Source organism: Zonotrichia albicollis, chromosome 1 (assembly GCF_047830755.1).
Source record: "Zonotrichia albicollis isolate bZonAlb1 chromosome 1, bZonAlb1.hap1, whole genome shotgun sequence".
NCBI classification, from domain to species: domain Eukaryota; kingdom Metazoa; phylum Chordata; class Aves; order Passeriformes; family Passerellidae; genus Zonotrichia; species Zonotrichia albicollis.
The window spans coordinates 27,378,536-27,392,581 of NC_133819.1; the positions used below are offsets into that span (position 1 = coordinate 27,378,536).

General features: G+C 35.5%; 1 protein-coding gene across 3 annotated transcripts in view; it reads left to right on the plus strand.

The window, feature by feature from the left end:
* The window catches only part of PHF14 (PHD finger protein 14), a 159,915-nt gene that overhangs the window by 114,094 nt on the left and 31,775 nt on the right, over positions 1-14,046 (plus strand). For 2 of the 3 annotated variants that reach the window (XM_074536606.1, XM_074536600.1), the window contains exon 18: positions 12,791-12,904. The exons of the other annotated variant lie outside the window; for it this stretch is intronic. In XM_074536606.1, coding sequence (XP_074392707.1) covers positions 12,791-12,904 — 114 coding nt within the window. The remainder of the gene's footprint in view (positions 1-12,790; positions 12,905-14,046) is intronic. 3 annotated transcript variants of the gene reach the window in all.

Sequence of the window (14,046 nt, forward strand, 5' to 3'; positions counted from 1 at the left end):
GGGAAGGGCAAAATAAACAAGGTTACTTGCACCTTACAGAACTGTAGGCTTTCTCTTTCTTGCTTTTGAAATTTGATTTCTAGATATGTGCAATATTGGGAAGCATTGTGACAGTGAATTTTGCATATTGAAGATGCTATATTGAAATGTAAAAGACAGGAAATATGGTTTTTAATGCAAATTTTCTCCATTTTACATTCCTTTTCAAGCGAAGTCACAAAAGGAAGATACATATGTGTCACAGTTGCTTCATGGTAGCTTCCCAAGAATCATAGCTTGCAGCACTGATGTACATTCAGATTTACTTTGTCAATCCAGTTCTCTTTCTACTTCTAGAGTTCCTAAAATAAGGAGCTCTTTGGGTATTGATCATTAGGGACTTCATGCTGACAGTGGAGCCATAAACAAATTTAGCAATACATTGTAATTGATCATCACTACTTCCAGTTAATACTCAATTTGGAAATTTAATTGTTATACTTACTTAGTAGAATGTGTTGAATTTGGTAATGTCTGGGAAAAAAAGTATGAATAAAAAGCCTGTAACTGACTTGAATTTTTAAACCTTTTGGATCCTGATTAAATTCTTGAGTTAGATGAGATAGGCTTCCAGGACAGCAGCATTAAAAAATCCTACATTTCCATTGTGAGTAATTCTTGAATATTCATCAAGAATCAAGCAGACAGCAGGAGATTGCAAGGTGTGTGCTTTGCAATGACATAAACAGGGACTCCTGATGTGCTAAGGTATGTCTGGAGGCTGGGGGCATCCTGTTGCACCCTAATGTTGCAAAGTACTGCAAAATCTGTTTCTTACAGATTTCTGAGATAAATTTCTTAACCTAGGAATATATTTCTTGTCTTATGTTTTACATAGAACAAGAAGGTATGTAATTAAAGAAGAATTATATATTGTAATTCCTCATTAATCCAGCTTTATTACCTTGCAAATTATTTTAGCACATCACCTGTAATCATATTCTGTATGACAGAAGAAGAATTAGATCTTTAATTGTTGGTCTATGTATAAGATTTGAACACATTATCATAGTTACCCAATCAAGTGCTCATGTTTACTCTCAAGGTTGATTTTATTTTCAAGTCTTTCAAAGAAATGTAGCCATATATGTCACTTTAAGTAATGTGTCACTCATCAGTATAAATTACTAATGCTGCCTGGGCCAAATCTAATCATATTGAACAAGGAAAGAGAAAAGTGAGAGAGAAAAAAAACAAAAAAAGTGCCATTTTATTAAGTGCTAGGTAAGTAATGGATTTTAGTACAGCTAAGATTTGCTTTTTGTCATTGTGTTAGATAGTGGAAGTGAGGTTCAGTTGCCATTCTGAAACAGAAATTCTCTTAGTAGTAGCCACATTTAATCACATTTCCCAGAAGACAGCTGGATATTGCCAATTAGTGCTGTGTCAGCCACTTTCTCTGCAAAGGAGTGTCTCATCACTTGGATTTGAGCATTCTGTAGCAGAAAAGTTCCATCCTCTTAAAATTGGCTCAGCAGATAGCTTGTGTGGGAATATAACTGCAAGAGCATTACAATCAGTTCTACCAAGAAAATGCACAATAATTATATGGAATTTTAAGATGGTTTTTGAAAAGATTTTCACAAAACATTTAAAATGTATAGAGCATTGTTAAATTCTAGTAGCAATTAAGTTTATCTTAGATGTTTTAATAAATATGGCTTTGGTAACCGTTGAAAATTATTATCTGGTTCAGTGGTTTGAAACATCTTTGTGCATGTTTGAAAAGTCTTAAGTATATTTCAGCTGTGACAAACATTACCAAAAGATTTTATATGTGGAAAACCTTGGAATCTGTAGATATCAAAATTTTTTCTAGCTACTAATCTCATGAAGACGGAAGGGCAGATGGTATCCTTTCAGATGTGATATAAATAGCCAAAGAAAAGTGTCAAAAAAAAGATAAAATAGCAAGATAACTCCTTGTCTATGGAAGGTACCCACAAGTGTACTTCGAGTGAGTTAATCACATCACATACCTATTTTTGGAAATAGAAGGGTGTCAGCAGAGTGATACAGTCATTGACACAATGAATATTAAATCTGTAACCAGTCCAATGCAATAAATAAGGATACATATGAGGTACTAATATTTACAAGCACATTTTGTATCACATGAATATGCATTTGCCCTACCACATTCTCCTACTGCATGATATTTCCAATTCTTGTTTAGTTAAATGTATTGCACAAGACAGGAATTGCAGAACACAGTAATGTTCTAAATACTTTTGTAACTTGCTGGTGGTAAGAAACTTCTTGAAGGTCTTTAAAATCTTTGTTTTCATGTAATGATAACTTCAAGAATCTTAACATTTAAAGGTAATTATGAGAAAATACAAAAAGATTGAGATTTGGGAGCTGTAGTCTATTAATCTGTTAATAGTTCTCTCACTGAATGAGCTATTGACCTGTGATTGTTCACGTGCTTTCTGGATATAGCATAGACAGAGACTGAAAAGCTCCTGTAAATAAAAATAGTAAAATTGTCAGAAGACAATAGATATGCTGGCTAATAGACAATGAATCATTTTACCCACTGACTCATCCCTCCCTGCAAAACAACCTGCTTCAGCTAAAGAACAGTAAAATGGTTTAGGCATTCCCTTGGGGATATTATTTTGAACCCTCATAAGAAGAGGAGGAGGGAAGTGAGCTGAGATATTCCCTATGATATGGCATGTGTTCACCAGTTAATTCAGGGCAGCAGTCAAACCATTGTCTGAAAATAAGGCATAAAATATGTCTGTCTCTCTTATATTTTCTCTTTTAATTTGGGAAAAATTAAAATGGACAAAAGTGGGGACAGAGAGTTTCTAGTGAATCTGAGGAGGAGGAAGAGGGCCTGTTGATGATCCAGGGTTACACTGCTGTACTCTGAATGAAGCTAGTATTTAAAATACCCTGTTATTTTGGAAAATCCTGTTACCAGCTTAAATGATCCTACATTCTGGTATGCTGATTTTGATGGATTTTATTTTGGTTAAGGTCAGAAATGCATTTTTGAAAAGAATTACCAAGTTGCCACCAGTGATTCTGCTTTGTTTCGTATTATGGAGTGCTTTTAGGAGTGCGCAAAGTGAGTTTCTGTCAAGGGGCACTAAAGCCTAGGATCTCTTCTGACTGCTAATGGGCATGCTGTCTTCATGACCAAACCAGCTGTATCTTTGAAATATGTGTTCTGCATCTGGCTGGTCCTCAACACCAACTGCTTTGCTCTAAAGGGCTGTTCCTGTCACACCACAGTTTCCTGGTATTAAAGGTATATTTGTGTTTCAGTTTCATCTATTAAAATTGTGGGTTTTTTCCTATTTTGATAAGATAATTTTGTGGAAATCTGTATTAGTAGTCTCAAGATCAAAAGCCTAAAAATTAATGCACAGATCTGTATTGCTAGGGTACCAAATTTCATCATTTGTCCATTTGTATAAGCACTGTGTGCTTTTAACTGAAAGCATCTGATCTACAGTGATAAGGAACCAGATTTAAGAGTAAGGGACTTGCTGTATGTTTTCTAGTACAGATGAGAAAAAAAAAAGGATTTTTGTCTGGTAGGAGTAATCTCTAGGAAAAAAACACCACTGGGAAAATATAAATATTCTTCTAGGAATGAGGCAGTAAAGTTGACATTTTGTGTGAATTTAGCCTCGTCATTCCATGTGTCATTTGCAGTGTTCTTAATTAGGGAGGAATGAGGAATTTCCAGGCCTTTATGAGGGTACTTTAAAGCTGCAGCAATAGTTGTAACCTTTCAATTCCTATGAGCTCAGCAAAAGATGCCTGATTAATGTCACATCTTAAACTGTGTCAACTGGGCTGTTCATTCCCTTTTTTAGTAAACATCCTGTTGTCAGGGCAGCTCAGTGTGCCAGCATAAAATATCCTCATGTTTTAGCTGGCTACTTTAATTAATTAGTGTATGTATCTCTGTTTACTAGTATAAAGTTAAATGGAAATTTTCTTTCATTATTCTAGTGACTAGCATGAATGAAAAAATCAAGGGCACCCACAAAATGGTGTTGCTGACATTTGTTTGAAGCTTCTCAAAGGATGTAAAGGATAATATATTATTATATTATATATATCATATATTTTCAGTATCATATATATTATATATGATATATATATGATATAACATTCAGATATTAGAGAGATCTCTAATGTTGTGTAGGAAATATTTTTATAGAAAGCTTTTTATAGTCAATTCATTCTTTTAAAGATGTTAATATAGCTTTGAATTAATGTTTTGCTTTTCTGCTTAATTAGCTGAAAATAAATGATGGTAGTTTTTAAGAGAGAGGGACAGAAAGAGCAGGAGTGAGAAAAGCATGAAGGCAAAAACAATGGGACTACAAGAAGTGCCCTTGGCATAAAAGGAGAGCTGTAAGCACACACACATTCATAAAAAGGAGAAAATTCCACTTGGAAAATGCACAGAAACCCTTACAGGGGAGAATGGGGTGAATTAAGAAATAGGATTGCAGCAAAGTGGAAAGGAGGATTTGGAGGACACACTTGAGAACTTTCCCCTGGAGAAGTGTAGAGTGCTTATAGAAAACCTCTGAAAAAACAGGTGGGTCCCATGTAGAGTTAATTTAGAGAGCTATAAAACTTATGTAATAAACTTAAACTGCAAAAAAGGATGTACTGAGCAATCCCTTTCTTTTCTATTCATTTTTATTCTGTTCCCTTTATTTTTCTATTTCATCTTGATACGGGAAGAAAGTTCTGGAAGTGGGGAGAGATGAAAACAAGTCTTGATTTAAAAAGTAGCCTTTGACAATTTTGTGATTCTTTTGGTGATCACACATTTAATATAACCCTGTTTTGCATTATGTTGGGAAAATCTGGACTTCAAGGAGTCGAAAAGCAAGAATCAGTGCTGATGAAGATGTAAGGAGCTAAATAAATATTACTTAAAGGACTTCTCAAAGATGAAAAAAACCCCCACAATCCTATGAATGTGCTGACCCTGTCTTGAGAATTAAGTTAGATGGTACAATTTAAAGCTTTGTTCCAACATCTGACAGACACACTCTGCATGCTGATGCATAATATCTGAAGATTGTGTGCTTGAAAGAAAGGCTTTTTTGAGCTACATTCTATTTTTGTTAGAATAAAGCAGCTGCTTTTTGGAGCAGAGATCTTCTCAAGTGTTCAATCTTCTCATTCAAGTTAAGAATTAGCCAAATATTGTGAGCAAATTTTGTGTATGCTTTCTTCCAAGCTGCTGAAGTAGACTAAAGCAAACTATTTTGACCATAAATAGTGCAAATGTGCAGCTTGACCCAAAGAGATGAAAGTAAGTTTTCTTCTGTACCTTACTCCCAATTTGTCACTGTCTCAGTAATACAAAAGCACAGAAAGTTTGGAGCATTTTAAAAATGGCTTGAAAAGAAATACAGCTGGGTAAAACTTTCTTCTACAGAGACTATATGAATGGATGGTATGATCTGCCCCTGATCATTTCTGCAGGAATAAAATTAAATAAATAAATAAATAAATAAATAAAATTTCCTTTGGTTAAGGAAGGAGACAATTGCAACCCCAAATGTAGCCTTATTAATGGAGTTATTGTAGCTGCAGCACTGCTCACCAGGAGTGATACCAGATGATCTTGTACATCTGCTGTTTAGAAAGTCTTGTTTTAAATGCTGGGCGTAAAATGCCCATGTAATTTTGTAAATATGTCCAAGTCAGTAATTGCAATGCTATCTAACATACGTACAACCACACAGGAAACATGTACCCAGAGTTATACCCCAGTAAACATGTACCAGATGAATATTACATACACTTCTACTGTGTGAACTGCACATCACCTGTGTGAGAGACAGCAGCAGCAAAATCAGAGTCCACATTTACTGTGGCTCTAGATGCTTGGGCTGTGCTTGAGAATTTAATTTGCAACACCTGAGGTTTGGGAGGGTTTTTTTTTGGATGGTGGAAAAAAAGATTGCAGAGGTCAGAGCTGTACCAAACAGGCACAGGGAAAATGAAATATCCTGATCCAGCTGTAATAAATTATGTGTGCACTGTCATTAAAAGCTTTTTGAACTAAATAAAATAATATCTATAAACTCCGTCAAGTATAAAATGAGGACAAAAATAACTTTTTAGGCTATACCATCTGCCTGTAAACTAATTCACAATACAAATAATATAGCAGAACAATGCATAGGAAGGAAGAGGTGTGGACAAAGAAAGGGAGAAAGTACTGAATTACTCTAACATGCACTGATAATAGCATAGTACAGCAGTCTTGCCATATATTAATATCCTGCAAAAGGATATTAGTATAAAATCTGTTGCTCTGGTGCACCAGACAATTACTAAAGTATGCAGGATATAGGGCATTTAACAGACATACACACAAAAAGATAGATATTGGGTTTTTCCCCTTAATGAAGAAATTCTAAAAATTCCTGGTGGTGACATACATGTTCATACAGAATTTTCTGGCAATAGTTTAAGCTGTACTATATCTGTGGTCAGTAGTTTTAATCCATGGCAATAACAGAGAAGTTATATTCCTTATTTTATACACACAGTATGAGTTTAGTGTTTAGAGTGGCTATAATTAGAAGTTTAATTCCCTTTTTTGTATTCTAATGTGGTTTTATTAATTACAGCATTTTAAGAGATAATTTTTAATACAGTTCAAAGACTTCTGGGATCAGAAAAGGCAGCTATTGAAAGGGCAGCTAAAAGAATAACTTTTGAATGTTGGGAAATAGTGAATGGTGAGAAAGTGAAAAGGAAATACAATAATCCAGGAGACGTTGATTGAGAAGGTGGAGAATTCAGTCCCATGAGATGTAGGATTAGAACACTGAGTAATGGAAATGTAGAAAATATGTGAGCTAGAAAGGGGAAACTAATTCAGGTTCCAGAGGTCAGTGAATGATAATACCTTCAAACAGTAAAATGTTCTTCTGTTTTCTGTTTCTATTTGCATGTGATAAAGTTAGAAGAATAGATTAAAAAAAACTTTTTGAGAGTGCTCTTTCTAGCTTTAAATGTATGTATTTTTTTTTCTATTTGAAGAAGGCATCCAGAGAAAACAGAAGACCCTGTTCCTTTGATAGTTTAATCAAACACTTCTTGTAAATTACTAACAGTAGTAGCATGCTTATTTTAAAACAAAAGTTAAAGTGGGAATTCACCTTTTGCACTTGGAAAGTTGAGTAGATTTCAAAGATGTAAGTATACTTTGTCAGTGCTGTAGTTTATTGGAAGATAAAGGGATAATAAATTGGAACAGGTGGGTATTTAATGGAAACCTTTACCTTTATTAAGTCCTTCATATTGCAAAAGGAGTTTGAAAGAAAAAGCAAAACTAGTGTGAGGCTAAAGAATGTAATTTAATTTCTATATTTGGAAAACAGATAATTATAAAAGGTTTTTCTTTTGTTTCTGTTTCTAAAAGAAGGCAGAGGTTTTAGAGACAGCTTAAGGTTTTTTGCTTGAACTGAGGTGGTTTCACAGTGAGCTGAGAAGGAGACCTTGTTGTGTTAACAGTGTATAAACATAGAAGTCATCATCCCCTTCTCCAGAGAGAGAAAATAGCCAAGGACATAACAACAGTGTTGGCTCTGTGACTGGCAGCATAGGAGGTTAGCACACGAATGTTAGAGGTTGCATTTGTAATTTCCTATCTTTGGAGAGGGCAGAAGAAGAGAGGATATTGTCAGATGTTGAATAAAAGCAGCATGAAGAGAATGACAAAGGCATAATAAAAGACAAAGGGAAATTTTACAACTGTGGAGCATGACTTAAAAGTTTAAAGCCCATATTCTTGCTTCATTAACTAACACAGGGTAAAATCTGAGGAACAGCAAAGTGATTGATCTTGCATGTGAGGAGATTGAGATAAACTCTGTGTTTCTCCCTGGGGATTTGCTTTGGCCACCTGTGAACTCTGGAGCAGATATCTTGTCTGCAGCAGATCTTCTGAAATTCTGGCTAAGATGTTGCAAATACTTTCAAAGTATGCCCCTGGGATGTGAGAATAAGAACAGGAGGAGTGATTGTTCTGCTGCTGGAATGATGTTCCATGGTCTGGGCTGGAGAGACGCTGTGAGTCTGACCCAGGAAGGATTTTTCTGTGCAGTGCTGGAAATGACACTCTGTGAGCACTTTAGCATTTCAATAAAAATGTGCTAATTTCATCCCATAGTGCTTCAACTGTAAGAAGCTGTCTTCATGTTTCAGAAAGGCCTTTTTTTTCCCCTCACTTCTGTAAGTCTAAAGGGGGACAAGTATTTCTGCTTTGTTGCTGTTGGAAGTCTTTGTTAGTAACTTTGGTGTCCAATTCATTACTGCAGCCATGTTTTCACAGCCTGGTGTGAGAGATAAACCCTCTGCAAATGAAGACAGCATCCATTTTCTTTCTACCTCAGGCCACACAGAATTGATTGGGGTAATAAAATGACAGTACGATATAATATACTGACGGCTCTTTAATTTGAAAACTAGTTCCAGGCTGATTCAAAACTTGTTTAAAGCTAATTTATGACTTGTGTAATTCTCAACTGGACCAAGGTAAAGGATGATAGATGAAAAACGATGCAGAGTTAACATAATATATTCAAACCTGTCAGCTTGAAATCATCTATAAAGGATTTGTTTCAATCCTATTTTAGTTTTGTTCTAAAGAAGCATTAGCAGAAAAGGTAGTGGCTGTTAGGCTGGTGTGATCACTGTTTAAGACACTATTTTTCCATCATCATATTTCAAATGGAAATTCTTGAGCTTTTTAGGAAAGTATTTTATGCATAGTTTAAAAATATAAAAACATACACTGGCTTTTCATTTTCTTTACAATAAGAAGCAATGTCGGTTTCTATTTTGTTAAGTCAGTATCTGTGCTGACAGTAACATGGATTGGTAAATACAGCATTTTGCTGCCATGATGTTCACTGTGTGTTTTGACTGTGTATGTATATACAGACTACACATGTTTGTATATACATATCTGTATCCTATTTTCATATACCTTGCTTACCTGTGTATGTGTCTCAATCTGGAATTAAAGGTCTGGTTTTTGAGAAGCAAAATGTGAGAATAGTGAAATTGTTAAATTAAGCCACAACATCAGCATAGCATAAAACATAAACATCTCCCTTTGAAATCTATCACTTTCATGTGGCTTGCAGATGAAATCCACATCTGTTCTGTATGCATTATTGATTTTTCAGCATACTGTGTCAGTGTTCCTTCTGCACAGAGAAGCACAAAACTGAAGGCACAATGTGTGCTCCTGTATGGTAGAGGCAAAGAGTAAATACACCAATTGGAGTGAAGGGAAGAAGAGAACTGAATACTGAAAAAACTAGTAAGCAGATTCCATCCCAGGACTAGACTATCTGATTTGTTATGTATTTCTGTCAACATGCAATTAAAATATGATTTTTTGCAGAAAAGAGATTGATCAAGCCTGTGCAGTTGTGTTATCAGACTGCATGGGCATTTAGGTCACAGGAAAAGAGTCATTGTTAAAAGCAGGGATATCTTTCTTGCATAAACATAGCAAAATGTCTACACATTTCATTTCCTCTTCAAGGTTTTGTAAGTCCAAGAAGGTTCTTATTCTGAGAAGCTTTGATCAAAATCTGCATTTTTCAGGAAAAAAATTATTACTGAGAATTTGGAATTTATTTTTTTTATAATGCACTTGTATTTTCACAAAGTATTTCTACATTTTAAGGAAGCTGAAAGTACCATTTAATGGCTTTCCCCCATAGTTTATTAATTAATATAACTAAATATTGTGATCCATTATGAAGCTATGTATTGATCTGTCTGATGTGAAAATACAGATTTGTGATTTTTCCTGTGTAGTTTAGAACATGTAATAATGAGTTAATGAAGTGGGAAGAGCTTAAGCACCAGAAAAGACATGTACCAAAATAGTTACTGTGATTAAATATCCATAAACCACCACGTCCATCACTACTACAGCTGAGGCTGACAGATCAATGATAGTGTCATTGTCATTGTTTTCATCATGCAGGACCTTGAAAAAATAGTAAAGTGATTTTAGGACAGTAAATTTTATTTATTTTGAAGTATATTTTTCCTTTTAACACTTCCTTGGTAAAAATATTGATTCAGGTCAGTGGTAGTGGTTTTTCACTTTTCCAAGTGTAAATGATGCTAATACTCTTTCAGAGCAGTATTCTTGCCAGAATACAAGTACCAGGATTTCTAACCAAAACTGTTGCTCACTTGGCCACATATTCATAACACACCTGGGAGCAGCTCTGTAAAAGTTTTCGTTTGCACCTTGCAGCATTTTTATTGGTACCATTGGTATCATGGATCTGTGAAAGGATCTCATTCCACTTACTGAATATGTCTCTTTCTGAAAGCTGTATTTCACATGTTGTCAGACTAGTTCACAGCAACACAGATTGCCTGTGTTGCATATTTAGATTGCAGAATAGTCTGGATTGGAAGGGACCCACAAGGACCATCAAGTTTAGCTCTTTAAGTGGATGGCCCATACTGGGATCAAGCCCGGAACCTTGGCATCATTAGCACCATGCTCTGACCAACAAACAGTGTGAAAAGAGAGAATAAAACCAGAGCAATTGGGAAGGGAGGCATATTTGCTTGGAATGGTTTCTGAATAATAAAGCAAATTAGGTTTCCATCCATCTTTCTAAAAATAGAAGTATTAAATTAGCCAGCTGGTTCTTAGGAGAAGGATGGCCAAGCTGCTGGAGAGGAAGATGCTCAAGATTCGATGTAAAAAAGAATCCATGGACTTCTTGAGACAAAGAAATGTAACAGGAATGTAAGCTTACCAAATTGCAGTTGCTCAGATAATTTATGAAAGCATTGTTTATTACTTTAAAAAAGCAAGTAACTGAAAATGTGTACCACCATTATCTGGCCACAGGTAATAGCAGCATAACAAAAGCTTGTTCAGGTACAAAATACAAGCAGAATTCTAGGAGAAAAATCACTGAACCAACGGATTCAGACAAGTGTATAATTTTCTTCCTGCAGATGTGTTTGTTACTTATGTTTTTGTAAGAAGCACAGAAGAGCTTCTGGAAACATATTGAGCTGATAAGTGGCATTGATTTAACTTTCTCAAGGAGAAAACAGTACTGTTCTGTACTCAGAGTGAGCTCATGGCTAATTGAGTAAACAAAAAAAATATCCTCAACATCATAGTTCACTGGGACCAAACTGAGGTGGCCTTTGAGAGTGAAGATGTTTGCCTGTACAAGTCCAGGGAAACCAGTGAGCTGTCAAGATAAACATGCTGTAAATTTCCTTTTGATTGCATATATAGCATGGGGAAAATCAGACTTTTATTATCTGAATGCTAGAGATACTTCTTCTTGCAGCTCACTCTGTTTGGCAGATATTCTTCCAAGATACCTCATTTTTTCTTTTGTTCCACAGATCCAGCATTATGCCCATAAAACAGTTCAGTGCAATGGTAGTTGGACTTCACTGTTAACATTTAAATTGATGGCATTCTTTAGTCTTCACTAAAAGCTATTTTTTTTCTAAAATATCTTCCTCATACCAAACCTGAATTTTAAAGTGTCATGGCACAAAATGGTCCAGAGCATCCTTTTTCTAAGTCTCAGAGAGGTGATACAATGAAAAAGGTGTAAAAAAAATCTTTATTGGAAATATTTAAGCACAGAAGTAGTTTTTTCACTTTATAGTCTTTGGAAACTCCCTCCATGTGTTAATTCTTTTACTGTGTCTGGTCTCACCAGATGTGATTCTCTGTGTGATTCAGTAATGGTTGTTGGACCAGTGCTCACTTTTTCCCTTTCTATGCAATGGGCTAAACTGCAATTGCTGAATATTATCATTATGAAATTTTAATTTACTTCTTACAGGTTGTTATGTTTGAAAACTTAATAATGAGCTCTGCAGCTTGCAGTTTCCAAAAGTATAATCTTGATTTCCTTGCAATTAGTGAATGTAGAAAGAAAGTGATATATCAAAAGCAGATACTCTGCTTGCTAAGCGATGACATCTAAAATACTTTCTGTAATGAGCATTACAAGCACAGTAGAGATTGTACTGACTAATGGATTTTTTCTCTGCATTAAAATATCTCAAACTATGCTGTTATCAAAACCTCTGTGTGAAGCAGTGCAGGTATTAAAGTGTTTTTTATTTTGAATGATTCAGTCATGTTGTGTGGCAAAATCAAGTCAATTTGGAAAATAGAATGTAAATTACTTAAGAATTTTTATTTATTTTACTGTAATGTTAAATTTACTAAAAGATAGCAAACTCTACTAAGTTTTTCAACTTTACCAGGTTGTGTGCTATATTGGTTTGCAGTGATTGGTAAAATACATTTGTTGGGGGCATTTCTAGCATGGCTCCAGCTGTTTTGCAGAAGCATCCATCTGCCATAAGTGGACAAAATGTAATATTCCCTTCCTTGCGGTTCAGGAGCAGGGGTAGGTATGGGTAAAAAACCATGTTTACTCAGAACTTTGCAATTCTGAAATGCTGTAACTAATTAATAATCTTAAAATGCTCTAATGAAGAAAATATTATTATTTCAAAAGAAATTATACGTCAGGTGCTTTTGATTCGGGCATAAGAAGTTGCCCAGAATAAAAAGAATAGAATTTCAGACCTCAAGTATTTTTTATTTCTCTCGCTGTGCTTAAAGCACAGTTCCTCTGGGAAGTCTCATTTTTTTGGCGTGCCACATCAACACGCTGCTGAGGGGTCTGTTTGTGTCTGTTGCCCTCAGGACTCCGAGCCGTCAAATGAGGTGGTCTCAGAGGCCCCAGGTAACGTGGTACCCTCTACCTCAAGAAGTAGCTCTGAAGAGCTGATATCGGTGGCACAGAAACGTCCAGAAGAGGTAGGACATTCTGTGTCTGTTTTTTTTCCAAGATTAACTGGTGGGGAATACACATTTGCCTCTGTTTTTCATGCCTAGTGTTATACTACTAATAACAGAGACTTTTTAAAGCTACAGCTCTGTCTTATACTCCCATATAAGCAGCATGCAAGACCAAGGTAAAACTCAGAACTATTATTAATGGTACCTACAAGTATATTCCATAATATGTGCTACTTTTTAAATACTGCCTCTTACTGTCAGTAAATAGGATTTTTTTAAATCCTTCCTATCTGTCACACCATGACAGTAACAGGAGCCCTGTTAGATTCGGGCAAAATTAATTTCATTACATTGGAGAGTCAGAAATAGAATCTGTGCATTGGTATGTAGGTAGATATAAACTTTTATCATCCTTCGCAAAATTTTAGTATGCCTTACTTCTGGTTTGTGCAAAGGAAAGACTGTTCCTGAGACTGGGCCTTTCTTTGTTCTGTTGGTTTCAAAAAGTGATGTCACAGTAGTAGTAGTGATGTAGTCATAAGTTCATAGTTCCTATTGTTGTAAGCAAAGGTGCTAGTAAGGTAGGGCAGCTAGTGAGTTAGGGTCATTGTGCATCCCTGTCATAGTACACTATAGCTGGAGGAGATGTTGTCTGTGGAATTCAGACTCATAACTTCATTTCATGGTGGCAATCATCTTTCCAGAGAACCATTATTATCCCTAAATTAACCTTTCCTGTGAGATGTAAGTCCTTCCTTTGTAGTAGCCTTAACACTTAATCTTGGCTTATTCACACAGTTTAGTTGGTATTATAACTCTTCAAAATACATCAAGTACCAGGTATATAAGGACTAGTTTTTGCTGGGTTTTTTTCTGAGATTTCTTTTGACTGTAATTTTTGCAGGAAAGGAGAGTATGAAGTCCTAGTCATAGGAAATACAATGCTATTAGTTTAGTGCAGCGTTTAGATAAATATCTTCATTTCTCTGATAGTCTTGTCACTTTGTCTGAAGAAGAGGGAAGGTCCAGAGTGTGACGCCAGGAGAATTCTTAAGAGCGTCTCCTGGAATAAGACAAAGTAGATTCACTTATTTTGGGATATTGCTGCATATTCCCAGATCGAAAGTCAGGTTGTCACATATAAGCAGTCCTGAGGACAG